The sequence below is a fragment of the Cygnus olor genome, chromosome 10 (assembly GCF_009769625.2).
Source record: "Cygnus olor isolate bCygOlo1 chromosome 10, bCygOlo1.pri.v2, whole genome shotgun sequence".
Taxonomy (NCBI): Eukaryota; Metazoa; Chordata; class Aves; order Anseriformes; family Anatidae; genus Cygnus; species Cygnus olor.
Window position 1 is genome coordinate 2,504,454 of NC_049178.1, and position 13,701 is coordinate 2,518,154.

At 40.6% G+C, this 13,701-nt stretch overlaps 1 protein-coding gene across 19 annotated transcripts in view; it reads left to right on the forward strand.

The window, feature by feature from the left end:
* The window catches only part of WNK2 (WNK lysine deficient protein kinase 2), a 116,906-nt gene that overhangs the window by 73,145 nt on the left and 30,060 nt on the right, over nt 1-13,701 (forward strand). For 10 of the 19 annotated variants that reach the window (XM_040568172.1, XM_040568173.1, XM_040568168.1 and 7 more), the window contains 9 exons: nt 525-839; nt 3,956-4,005; nt 6,587-6,752; nt 6,833-6,949; nt 7,112-7,279; nt 7,513-7,558; nt 8,752-8,868; nt 10,044-11,131; nt 12,986-13,058. In XM_040568172.1, the coding sequence (XP_040424106.1) occupies nt 525-839; nt 3,956-4,005; nt 6,587-6,752; nt 6,833-6,949; nt 7,112-7,279; nt 7,513-7,558; nt 8,752-8,868; nt 10,044-11,131; nt 12,986-13,058 (2,140 nt within the window). The remainder of the gene's footprint in view (nt 1-524; nt 840-3,955; nt 4,006-6,586; nt 6,753-6,832; nt 6,950-7,111; nt 7,280-7,512; nt 7,559-8,751; nt 8,869-10,043; nt 11,132-12,985; nt 13,059-13,701) is intronic. The other 9 variants (XM_040568175.1, XM_040568166.1, XM_040568171.1 and 6 more) reach the window with 5 other exon arrangements.

Consider the following 13,701-nt stretch of genomic DNA (forward strand, 5'->3'; position numbering starts at 1 on the left):
AAGAGAAGTTGTATCTGAAATGTTTAAACTAAATGGAAAACAATGTGTTCTGTAAGGCATTGACATATATTCAGTCTAAAAAGAGTTAATCGTGTTTATATTAGCTAATGGTGCATATGCAACATTAAAAAAAAAAATCTAAGTTATGGATAGAGTATATTTTTCTCTGCGTGGATGGTGTGGTATGCTCACTGAAAACAGAACAAGCTATTCAGGACAAGGAATTCATAATCTGAGATTTTAATTTCTTAGCAAAACATGGTTTTGTTTCTACAAAGAAAATAGTGCTTGTGGAATACACACTGTCACAACTATATAGGAAGAATCCTTTGATTCTTATTTGGTCATTTTAAAGTAAATCTAAACTCTTTAGTTGCCCTTCCAATCAGAAACCACACAGATATATTCTCAATGCAGAATTGTAATCCTTTTCCCATGAACTGCAGTGACTTTAGTACTTTGTTTTATAAGTCACAAGCACTCTAAGTAGAGATTTGTTTTAATAGGTGTCTATTGTGTTACAGCAGATTACTGGACATACTCAGTATGCTTTGGAAACTGGAGCCCAGGTGCCGGTACTCCCAGTGCAACCTTCGTTAGTCATGTCACCGCCTTTGCAGTTGCAGCCCGAACTATTGCCGCCCCGTGTCGCTCCAGAAAGTATTTCACAGATCCATGGCAGCCTTGCTACAGCTAGCCCACCAGTGCCCATAGATCACTGTCTGCCTCTTCAGCCTTCTGGTCTCCTGCAGCTTCAGCCAGATCTTTCCCAGCCTCTGGGTCAGCAGCTCCCAGCTCCCAGCTCAGCTGTCCAGGCAGTTACAGAGACATCGCAAGAGGTAGTGCTGTCTCCCCCTTAACCTTCCTTATGGGCATGGGCTTATTTCACAAGGGAGATGATCCACTCTCACCACATAGAGCTGCTTCTCCTAGATGCTAGTAACTCCGAGTAGGCAAATAATTGGCTATTTCCAATGAAGCTGGAAACGGCATGTTTTACCTTCTGCTACTTGTGAAATGTCTCCTTGAAGTAATCAGGCAGCAGGACAATCAGCCACAAAGCACATCTTTGTCAGTAGTCCAGCACAAATACATGCAGAAATTACCTTCTTTAAGTGCTGTGGGTCAGTAAGAAACTGTTATATAACGTTCCATCTGTGTTTTGTCCAGTCTCGTTTTAAATGTCTCAAGCCATTGTGCAACCAATCACCATTTGCCTTAAGAAACTATTTCATAATCTGATTCTTCACTATGTAAAAGCTCTTCACGTTCTTCAATTTGAGCCTTGTTTGCATTTCATCAGCGTTTTACCCTCCTGTATTGCCTGAATGCTACTCTAGCCCTGGGATTTTTTGTTTCTTCAAGTACTCATAGGCATTGCCAATTCTCAATGGCCATATAAGCAAGATAGGTTTTATTGTTTTTCCTTATAAAACTGTAAGCTTGTCTTCTGTCTGCTGTTTTGACTTTTCTTTCCACTCCCATAGTTGTTTAAACCTCAGTCTTGACAGAATGTCTTCTCTTCAATTCTTTAATAGATATCTATAAGCAAATCAAAATAAAGGTTTTGGCATTTGTACCGGATTTTAGTAATTAAGTTGAATTTGTTCTCTGCTTCTGAGTGGAAATGTCCCTCATCAATTCTGCTTTCATGTTTCTGCTTCCTCTTGTGGTTCTCTGTTCTGAAGTATCTTTCCTCCCAAAGTAACCCTTTCCATCTTTTCGAATTAATCTCCTCTTTTAACCTATACATCCATACACTTGTTGCATCCCTTTCCTACACAACACACCCTATGAATTTCATTAGAGGTACCACTTAACTTCTCTTCCAGAAGATGTTAAATAAGAATGGTACAAACACTGAAACTAGATTCTAGTTCCACATTTTGTCAGTCCTTCCATCCAGTGGCAGTCTAGTTCTTGTCAGGAATTATTTGTGCTGTGGTGTAGGGTATTTCCTGGTGAATTCCTTTATCCTATAGGTTAGATGTAGGTAGCAGAAAAAGTAGAACTAGACTGTAGTACTTAGTGTGCGGAGTCCCCACGTAAAGAATGGCTGTGTCAGACACATCCGTTACTTGAGTTGTTTTTCTCCAGCCTTCCTTTTTTCTCTGTGCACAGCTCATGTCAGAATCAATGCTGATGGCAAAGCTACAGCCTTCAATGCAGGGCCCATCCTGTTACAGTATCCAGAAACAATAGTGTTTCTGGAAATATGAACAAACTTAATTGCTACAGTGGAGTGTGAGATGGGGGATGCACGTTGTCCCACATTACCTGAGAAATCAGTGCCCACTGAGACACATGTCTGACTTGTCATTTCATCATATACCTAGGAACATGTAACGGCTGTTTTGCTAACTTCATTCTTGTACTTCACCTGTAAATTAAGTCCCCTCTCTCATGCAGTTTAAGAAATCAATCCAATGTCATACTTTTGTTGTCTTTTTTTTAGAGAAATGTAGAACAGGCTTCTCGAGTAGGAGAAGCTGAATTTCTGAGTGACAATATGGTCCTCTTCTCTCCCTTCTCTCTCTCTCACACCTGCAAAATCTCCAGTTAGAACCCAGCCCCGCAGAGTGCAGGTGCTGCCTCTGTTGCCCTTTGTTACAGGAGACACTGGAATCCTGGAGCTGTAATGAGCCGTAAGCGTTGATCATTGCAGCTGGCTTCTGTGCGAAGTGCATGGGCATCAAACTTTCTGTGTAAAGGTCAAACTGGTCCAAGTGCTTCCCGTGCTGATTTTATGACATATATTGCTAAGGTTTTCTTGGGTGTAAGAGGAGTTTCATATCTGTAAATATTCAAAACACCACGTTTTGTTGCTGCTCTGCCATGATGCTTTTATCTCCATCTCTTGTTTAAATGTGTGGTAGTACTCATATCCAAACCAATTTGAATTGATCAGGCAAATGAGATTTTGTAAGACACTTGATGAAGTGCATTACTAAAATCTAGATACATTATGTCTGTGTTCTCACTGTTCATTAATTTTGCAGCTTTATAGAAACTGCGGTCAAGTTTGGCATGGCAAGTATGTGGCATTATAAGCAACAAGGGGTGTGGACTGGTTAACGTCTAAGCTTTTAACTATGGTCTACAAACTGCCCTGGTATGAATATGTGGTGATGACAGTCCAGGGGCTTCTTTGTAATGGTGTGTCTATAGAAGGATTTTCTATGTATGTCTATAAATGTATATTTACATAAGTATATATATGATTATATATATTTATTAATACATTTGGTGTGTGTATATACCTATACTGCTATATACAAACCAAGGTGTGTGTGTCTGTGTATGTTACCTACATACGTGGTAAGATTGTACTAGTAGGGCCAGTAACAGCATCATCACAAATTCCATGAAAACAGCTCTGTAGGCTATCGATGCGTATGCTAGCATTGCAACCAGTGAAGAGGGAAGCTTTTAGGGAAAATTTCTATTATGTAAAGAGCAAGAGGAGACATGGTATGAGGGCCATGTTTTTAAAAAATGAATTTTTGTCTTTTATTTGCAAGTTCATCAGAAATTTTCACAATAAGCCAGACTGAAAATACCTAGCATATTTCAGGAAACTATAGAGAGCAATAAAGCAAATCAGCGTATAATTTACATCCATTAAAAAAAATAAAGAAAGGTAGGTGCTGATGTGGATTTGTCCTGCATTGAAGTTTTTCCATTGTGGTAAGGAACATATTGTTTCTTTCACTGCTTCTTCTGCCTAAGAAACAGCAGGAGGGAACTGGCATTTTAGTGGCTCTGTCTTAAGAGTGTGCACAAGTATTGATGCTGTGGTCAGGCGTAATGATGGGAGGGTCAAATGGGGCATTTTCAAGTTCCGAGAAGCGGTTAAACAGAATGTTTTAGGATTACTGATGTCTCAACAAAGCTTACTTAAATTTCATACAGCAATATAATGCATTTACTTAAACAACTTTTTCTTGCATTTTAGGAGCAGGCAATACAGGACAAACTTCAAACTCTGTCACAGAGCTGTGAAAGGTATCATTATAATCTTTTTGGCATAAGAAATATTTTCTTTCTGGAGGCTGTTTTCCCCTTCTATCTTTACAAGGCTGAGTCAAATGCCTGTTTTTTGGCTTGGGTCAGAGGAGAAGGAGCAGCAGGCACTGAGCGGAAGAAAGATGCAAGGGTGCAAGCATAGGGAAAAAGTCACGACTATTTTGTATGCAGAGTCTGGTTTGGTTCTTCCAACACTTCTCATGCTTTAATTTGGATATTGCATCCTAGCCTTGATGTATGTACAACAGCTTTCACTTCAGCATGTAATTTATTTTTGTTAATATAACTGAAGTGGTATGATCACTGATTCTGATGCTGTTGAATCTATATAAAGATATTTTATACTAGTTGGGTCTGTAGCTTATTCCCTCTTTGGAATGGGTAATCCTGTCTCACCTTCTGTAACGATCTTTCCCCAGTTATGCTACAGGGGATGGAGTATTGGTGAGAACTGTGTATTTAGCCATTCACAAATGTATCATTATAACAGGAGTTGGAACATGCAGCCAGAGCCCGTTCTGTGGCTTTGCAGTGCACAAGTTCAAACTTAAGCCTAGTAATGCATTAATTGCAGAAGTAATGGTAAATAATAACTCATACAGCCAGCTCAGCACTCCTCAGAAACATAAGCAAACCTCAATTTTTGCCAGCCCTTGACTGTCCATTCCTGTACTCAAAAGCAGAAGGGGAAGCAGCAAGGTTTAGAAGATGTAGTGAGGAAGAGCCCAGGAGAGGAAGGCTTGCTGCTGTGGCTGCTTGACTGGAGAGAGAGCTGAATGGTGGCAGTGGCTGCTGTTTCTGGGACAGTCATGCTGCTACTCCCGTACCACAACTCCTGCTTTGTGGCAGCAGTAACAGAGTTTTCAGTGCTAGGATATGGATAAGGTAGATATGAACAGCGTGTATCTGTAAGCAGCTGAATCCTTTGCCAATTGCAGGAGCTAGCACCAGGTTTGTCTTTAGTGATTATAAAGCTGCAGGGCTCTGTGCTTTGGGTTAGGATTTTATTGACCTTTTTCTGTTTTCCTAAAGAGACAAGGTGAGTTAAATTTATGAACTTGAAGACCTCTTACCGTTTTCTATCTGCCCTATCAAAAAAAAAGTCAGTCTGACACAAGACCGTGCAACCCCACAGCCCTAAAATTGAACTTTTTTTCCCCTCAAGAATTTGCTGCTTTTAAACACTGCATAGAAAGTGAAATCTAATTTTTCTTAACTATAGGTTAGTTCTGACTATAAATAACTTAGACAAAACGAGTTCACTTTGCTATCTAATGTGTTGTAGGAAGGTATGTCAAATTTTTTGTCATTTTCTAATTTGCCTGTTCCAGCACAGTGTGTGAAAAGCTGACTATCACGACTGCAGCAACATGAGGAGCCTGTGTCAGAACACGTCTCGTAGTTGTAGACAGGTCTCTGTTTTCCACGTACACGTGGAACTCAGTGTTGAAGTTGGGCTGTATTTTTGTAGAGTGGAGGTTAACAGTGCACGAATAAAAAGGCTGGCAGTTGCAGCAGAGATATGATCCAGGGTATATCCTACGTGCAGAATGTGTTCTCTTTCCTGACATAAGACTTGCACATACAAGATACCCATGAAGGGGGTAGTACTAAGCAGTTCAGTGCAACTTCTGCAGTTAGAACAGGAAGTAAAGGCCTTAAATTTAAGTAGGAATCTGTGGGTTAGTCTTAAGTTCTTTTATTCCTGTACAAATAAATAAATACAGGAATAAATTGTCCAGAAAGGTTATGAAATCTCATGGGAGGTTTTTAAGATCAATTTTACACAAGCGTATGTGAGTACTGGCATAGACAGAGCTGATCATACCTTAGGGTAATAAATGGGCCAGATGACCTTGCAAGACTCCTTCCTGACTCATTTTCTATGAATCTTTGTAAATTTCTGGCAGCTTCACAAGTTGCGTGTTGACATTTTCCAATATGCATTATTTTATGATAAGGTTGTTAGCGGTTACTGTTTTGGTTGCTAAAAATAATGGACTGGTACTAGCTGGGACACTTGTCATCTGGGATATTGTGGCACAATACCTTCTTTTCAGTTCTTGAGAACTGTGGAGATGGGAGACACTGTCCTTGAGGGGTGCTGTACCAAGTTTTTTCTTTTCCTTTGTCTCTGACAAACAACTTGACCAAGTTCAGACTTTCTGCTGTGAGTTTGAACAAACTGGAATTGAGAAAGCTGAAGCTTAGAAAAATAAGAACGTGTGCAATTTGGACAGGGACCCCAAGGATCCCTAAAGAGAATGGATTAGGGGATGTAGTGATGTATTAAGAGTGATGGGACTTCTCTATGGTATTGAGAGCAACCTTGATAGGTCACTTCTTGTTAGGTGTGATAGTGAAAGTACATTCCTGACTTGGAGTAGCTCTGTCCACTTACTGAGTATCTCTCCATAACTGGCTCAATTTGGTCTAGAAGTGCAGACATTCACTTTTTTTTTTTGTAGTCTCTGTTTTTTCCTCTATTTTGCCTATGCATAACTCCATCATCTGTGATGGCAGTTTCATCCTGGGGGGTTTCTTCCTTTCTCTTGCAAAGCTACATGAGTCCAGATGTTGCTTCAGGTAAAGAAATGAGTGACAGCTTCGAAGGAGCAATAGGAAGTGGAAAACAAGAAGGAAAGTCTTCAAAGAAACATAAGAAATCTACACGTGCTCGTTCACGCCAGGAGAAGTCCAGCAGACCCAAACTGACCATATTAAATGCAAGTACACTCTCTCTGAGGATAAATTCAGGATTAGTTTGGTTGTGCCAGAAACAATCATTTTTAATCTTTGTCTGCAGGTTTGTAACACAGGCGATAAGATGGTGGAGTGCCAGCTCGAAACACACAATCACAAAATGGTGACTTTTAAGTTTGATTTGGATGGTGATGCGCCAGAGGAAATTGCTACATACATGGTAAGACTTGATGGTGCAGCTGCCCACAGTCTCTTTACTATAACAAGTTGCTTCAGGCTATTTATTCTTAAGTGGGCTTGTTACAAGCTTTCTGGTAGCTGTGAAATGAGACATTAACCAAAATGTTATTCTTTTGCTCTTTATTTTGATGTGACCTTATAGGTAGAGAATGAATTCATATTGCAGAGTGAAAAAGAGACATTTATTGAACAAATGAAAGATATTATTGATAAAGCAGAAGATATGCTCAGTGAAGATACAGAAGGAGAACGAAGTTCTGATCAGGGAACAAGTCCCCAGCAGGATACTGATAGACTGGAAATGAATGAGGTAAGAAACGTTAAAAACTTCTAGTTTGATTCCTTTTTCTTGACATCCCCTTACTGTAAATTAGTTTTATATCCCGTGCTAAAACAAGGTTTCTTAGCTATAAGAATAATTCTTCTACTCAGTTAAGGCTTACAATACACATATTCCTTGGAATAATGCTGCTCTATTGATACCAAGACAGCTAGTTCCTCTGTTTTGTTTTTGTTCCTTTTTTTTTTTTTTTTTTTTACTAGGAGAAGCGGCAATCTCAGGTGAAGACACCCGTGTATCAACAGAATGGTAAAAGTACCTTTGAATACAAACTTAATCTCTAGCTTTAAGTCAGTGATTAGCTTATGCAGAAGTTTGCTAATTCAGGAAGACATCCACTGGCTACTGGTGGCTGGTAATATATCTAGAAATGAGGGTGTAACAGTGGTTTCTGCTGTTAGTAGCCTTGAAGATCACAGGGCTGAGCTGGATTAGTCTAATATCTGGGGACGTTTAGGGAAGCCCTGAATTACACAAGCTGATAATGAGTCTAGGAAAAGTCAAGAAGGTACAGGCAAGCATACTCTTCATAACAATTAATATATTTGCAAGAGAAAGCTAAAAGATTGTGTTTGCATTGGTAATTTATTTGAAATTTCTAACCTGTAAGTTTTTAGCTACCTCGGTATTACTGAGAGGAATCTTGGCCTTCTGAACAACATTATGTCTTACAGGTTTTACAGCCAAGTGTGGAAGGGAAAAGAGTAGGTCCTTTAGTCTCTTTATAAGTGGATGTTGGTGGAAAAATTTAAACCTCTGCTGGAGGAAGCATAGTTCCCAAAATTCTTATTACTGGGGGTAGTACTGTGTATTTGCTCCATTCTTACAGGGAAAGAAGGATAATTTAAAACTTGACAGGTACAGGAATTGGATAATCTTCCAAACTAGATTTTCTGCTGAAAAGATAGGGTTTATTTTTGCCTATAGAAGTCATATAATTTTTTAGCACAGCTTTTTTAACATAACGTTTATATTTATGCTGATGGAAGGTGCAAAGTGTGTACAGTTCTGGTTTGCCATTTTCGTATGCCACACCTTGAGATGAGACTTGAAAGTAAATATTAGCTGTAACTCTTCGTCCTTAGTTAAAATAGATAAACTTCACAAAATTAAGAACTTTTTCCATAGTGAGAACTGTTTGCAGTACCATTAATAAAATTGTGTATGAAACTATTACCCTTCCAAGGGTAATAAACACTTGCAAATACATTTTCCAATAACTTACTGTAAGTACGTGGTGGAATCGGGAGGTATTGCTGTCTCCCTTCCAGATCGTGGCTTCTGTGGGATAGGAATCAAATTGGAGCCATTGTTTTAATCTTGGCTAGTACTACAGATATTCTGTCTTTCTATCTAAATATAGAAGTTAAGACTAGTTTATGATGGGTGGTCTGGAATGAACAGAAACTATTGTTTACTTCCTATTTTATTTTCATCTCTAGTTTTGCATACTGGAAAAAGGTGGTTTATTATATGTCCTGTTGTGGAAAACGCTACTACTGATGCACCAGAGTTTTCTCCACCAGTTCCTCAGAGTACACAGCAGTCTGAAGGTCCAGGTATTTAAAGATTTCAAAGTTTTTAGAAAAAAATTTCTTCTCAGAAGTTGCTATGTCATCTCTCTCCTAGTCTTGCATAATTTAGCTGGGATAGTTGCATTTAGTCAGAGGAAGAAAATGATGGATATTTTCTAGTGGTGGTATTCAATAAGTTACCTAATAATGACAGGCAAACATGTATATAATGGCACTTCAACATTAGTTTGATCCCAGAGGGCTGCAATCTACTGCTCCTGTGCTGTGGTAGTTTATTACTATGATCTGATACTGCTTAATACTGTTACCTAATATTACTTAGTAGTTAAAAGACTTGAGTGTTGTGTGGCAAAACATACTGCAAGTGACCTTTCTGTTCTAAAAAACTTTTTGTAATTATCAGGTGGCTGCTTAATAAACGGTGTGGGAGAAAAAAAGGTCCCTTGGCTTTGATCTTCACTCCTGCCAATCCCTTAGAAAGCTGTTGTGGCCTGAGGAAGGCAGGAGAGGGGAGGAACAAACCCTGGCATATGTCTGCCTTGGCTCAGAGCTGCACTCATCAGTCACTAGTTTCAAGACGTTGAGGATAAACTCCTGAGATCTAGAAAAGCTCATCTTCCTTATCCTATCAGTGGTGTACCTCATGAAGTCTAGGACTAATTGTCTTCATTTAACAGTTTAAATTGAAGACAATTTTACATCCCCAAGACTTCACATAGTCTGAAGAACCCAGGCCTTCGTGTCCTTGTTCCAGTGTTGAGATGAAATACTTCAGAGTAAAACTTCTATTGATTAGGAAATGGTTATCATGCAAAACGAGTGTGTCTTTTATGTCAACTATGAAGAGCCTTCCTTAAATCCTGCATTTTCAGTGTGTTTATGCTACTGAACCAAATTAGGAATATTTATCTGAGTTTCAGGAAAGTCCCCGTGCTTTAAAACTCTGCCTTATAGTATAAGGTAGTCAAAGTTCTAGTCACTGCTAATTTAATAATCAATGTCTTTTCAGTGAAATATTTTTGCATAATTTGCAATTTTCAGTTCTAGTTTGACTTCTGTGACAATTATTTTCTGAGAGGAAGCGGTTATCAGTTCAGGCTAGGTGTAGTTACCACTGCAGCCAACAGGGAAGCTGTGCCGTGGCTGTTTCACTCTGTACAGCTCATCAGAAGTTGAACTGATGTTCGTATTCTTTCTAGACCTGGAGCAGTCAGATGATCAGCAAGCGAGCTCTGCAGTGATGGATGTGCCTGGTGTCTTAGCTTGTCAGCAGCTTCCTCTACAAGCAAGTGTATGTGACAGCCCTGTTGGAGCCTCTCCATCTTTGGCACAAATTCCTGCCGCAGCATCTTCAGCCGGCTTACAGAGCCAGGCCGAGTTTTCAGCTCTAGCACCACCGGGATCTGCTCCAAATATCCTGGAGCAGACGGCTGCTAACGGAGGTCAGCTGGAATATTCTCCACTAAAGGCAGCGATGCCTGCTCAGCCTGGCACTCCTGCCCCCCATGCTGCCTTGCTGGAGGAGTCTACCGATGCTCACCTTACTCCTCAGCATGTGCAGCAGCCGGCAGACGAGGGTATGTGTATCCCTGATGTGGAGATAGCGTGTTGCAGCGTTGGGCCACCCAAATCAGTCCCACCAGTTCCCGCAAATGCGGCAGAGCTCTGCCCGCTCCCTGTGCTCTCAGATGCTGTCGTTTTGGAACGGCAGCCTGCGGCTCAGATCCCTCACTTGCCAGAGGCCAGCCAGCCTGGCATGGTGCAGCACTCCTTTGTGAACCAAGTGTTTCCTGCAGCTGTTGCATCTGATTCTCTCAGTCTGGCAGGGTCTCAACTTCAGAGTCCTACTCAGGTGTCAGTGGCTGCGTCCCAGCAACACGTGATGCTGCCCCAGCAGCAGCCCATAACCTGCACCGGCGTGGGGATCAGCCTGCTGCAGCAGCAGCAGCCGCCATGCACCGTGGAGTCAGATGGAGAGGGGCCACCCAGGGTGGACTTCGTTGACAACACGATAAAAAGCCTTGACGAGAAACTGCGCAATTTGCTTTACCAGGAATATGTCCCTACTTCTTCTGCATCAGCAGGAACTCCAGACACTTTTGTGCCGTTGGAACAGGCAGACAGTGAATTTAACTTGCCACCGTTTACTGAGGATCAAGTTCCCAAGTTGGTGTTGGATTTAAGAGAACCAGGCTGTAATGTTGCAGACACTGGCCAGGAAGTGAAAGCTGCTGAGGCCCAAGTTGTGTCGCATGTACCACCTGAGATCTCACCTTACCCAGTACTGGTTAGTCCGGTAATGACTTTGCCCTTTATACCCCTAAATCCAGCTGGCATGAACAGCTCCAAAGCAGAGGTCAGAACAAGAGTGTCCATGGCAGGATATGCATGGGTTTCTGGCTTCTCTGGTATATCACCTTTTGTCTGCTGACTGCTTTCCACTGTGAAAGTTCTCTCAAGTCCTTACTCTGCCAGATGCATTCTGACTCATTTTCCAAAAACGCGTATTAGTGAAAGCCAGATTTTTTCCTTTGGGTTTTAAAGTGGCATTATATCTTAATGCATTCTCTTCCCTTTGTATTCTGTTTCTAAAGCAGGCAGAAATGTGACAATTCTTTTGTAGTTTAAGAAGGTAAAAGACATCGGGGTGTAGTCATTAAGTTCTGATGAAGAAGGTAGTGTTTGGTCATCTGGCTCTGACATAGCATCATCTGTTCCTCGTTCCTGTGTGTAGTTATTAGATGGAGATATCCCTCTTCACCTTGCCTCGCACCACAGCAAATGCAAATAGCAGCAGGCAAGTTGCAGAGTGTCATGTTTGTATGTGAGGTGGAATTAGAGTAGTTACACAGAACTCCTCTAAAGACTGATTATAGTTTATAAATAGAGTTGTGCTTTGTATCATTATCATGAAGTTGGTGATAATAAATGTCTAATTTGCATATTATGCATTTATGACCAATTTTAGAATACATAGTAGGTTGCTGAAGTAGTTTAGACACCAAATATAGCCTATATTGCTGTCACTTTGAAAGTGAGGTACAGTAGCACTGAACATGAAATATTTATACTGCTGTAGGAAGCTTTTAAATATTAATTAATGGCAGTGATTATAATACCTGCCTTCTAAGTCAGTCTGGTAAAAAATAAACACTTCAGGACCCTTTGTTTTGTTCAAGTGCTGCAGCTGATGCATGACATGATAGGTAGGAGATTGCTCTGCTTCCAGGAATGATTTTTGTCTTCCTCTGAACTTAGCAGAGCAAGATTTCACTGGGGGGCATCCAAGGAAAAGTGAGCTTTTTGAGCGGGTTTGATTTGTTGTGGGTTTTGTTTTGTTTTTGATTTTGTTTACTGGTGTAGGCAGTCTTGGGTAATTATTCACTCAGTGTCTTAATTGTGGACATGCGTTGCACTCTCTCAAATAAAATGCTGAGTTGATGATATTCAAAAGATTTGCAGCACTTTCTGGTAGAAGGTCGATGTATGCCTTATTTGAAAAGAAGTACTTTTGGAGATAATTACATCACCACTACCAAGGATGAGTCTGTTCCATGTAGAGTCAGCTGGATGAACTGTCTAAGCTGTTTGAAAGATGCTGTATTTTACCAAAAAGATGTCTGCACTTGAGTCTCCAGTTATAATGTTGTTTTTAATGATAAATGACCACCTACAGCAGTTAAAATTCTCTATGAAAGATGTTGTGTGTTTCCAGTAATTTGAACTTGTCCTTTTAAAATCTGTGCCAATAAGAAAAGAGAGGCATAGAATTTCTGAAGAGAGACTTCTGAAAGAAAAAAAAAATAGAAGAAGAGTGTACAGTTTGGCTGGAGAAGCAAAACAGAACAAAACCAAAATTCATATACATAATTCAGTGCCTGCTTTTAGTAACTAAGGCTGCAGTCCCCTCTGTGACACTGCCACCTCTTTTTTTCTTCCAAGGGAGAAAAGAAAATGGAGGAGTTGAAAGAAAAGCTAGGAGGCCACTCCACAAAAGAGTATAAAGTAGTCTCATACTCCACAGTAGTGTGAGTATAGAGAAGGGTGTGGGGGCAGAGAGAGAGAGAGAGAATGTGAATGTATTGGCTTCCTGCTTTGTGCCTGAGACTGAAATTCTTTTCTTTTTTCTTTTTACGAAAAGTCTGAGAAGTCTGAGGTCCCTGGTGTCGGTTCTGATTCTGCAGAAGCAAGAGGTGGGTCAGCAAGCAGAAAAGGTAATGCTCCTTTCAGCGATGAACTGCAGTGATGGATCTGGTGCCTGGTCCTCTTCTGCTGTGTCCCCTTGCTGCCAGCTCTTCTGATTAACTGCAGAGCTGTGCCCAGCCCGGTGCATTTCTGATCCTTCAGTAATATAACAAATATTAAATAGCTCACTTCTGCTAAGCCTTCTAGAAATAAATAGATAATATATGCCCATGGTGTAGGTGTTTATGTGGAAGGCTACATTCCCAACAGTAAATTTCTGGTGCCATTAAAACGTCTATCAGAACATCTCTTGGATTTCTGGGGCTACATAAAAAGGCATTCACAAAAATAATGTGTTGAGGGTAGCATCTCTGGGAGGAGGATGCTTGTTAGGTTTTTGAGAGAGTCCCACAGAGAACTAGGAAAAGAGTTTCTTTAAGTACTTGTAGATATAATGGCAACTTCCATAATAACACAGTAGGAGCCCCAGAGTAAGAAACTGGGCAGTTATAACGCTCTATTTACCTGTCTTGTAAGTTACAGGAAGTTTTAAGTGTTGAGGAACCTGAAACTGCTGCTGCCATAAGTCGGTCAGGAAGGGGTTGTAATTTCTTTTTTGAGATTGTCGTGGCAAAGCTGGGTCCCAGGTTTGTGCGATGACGGAGATCACTC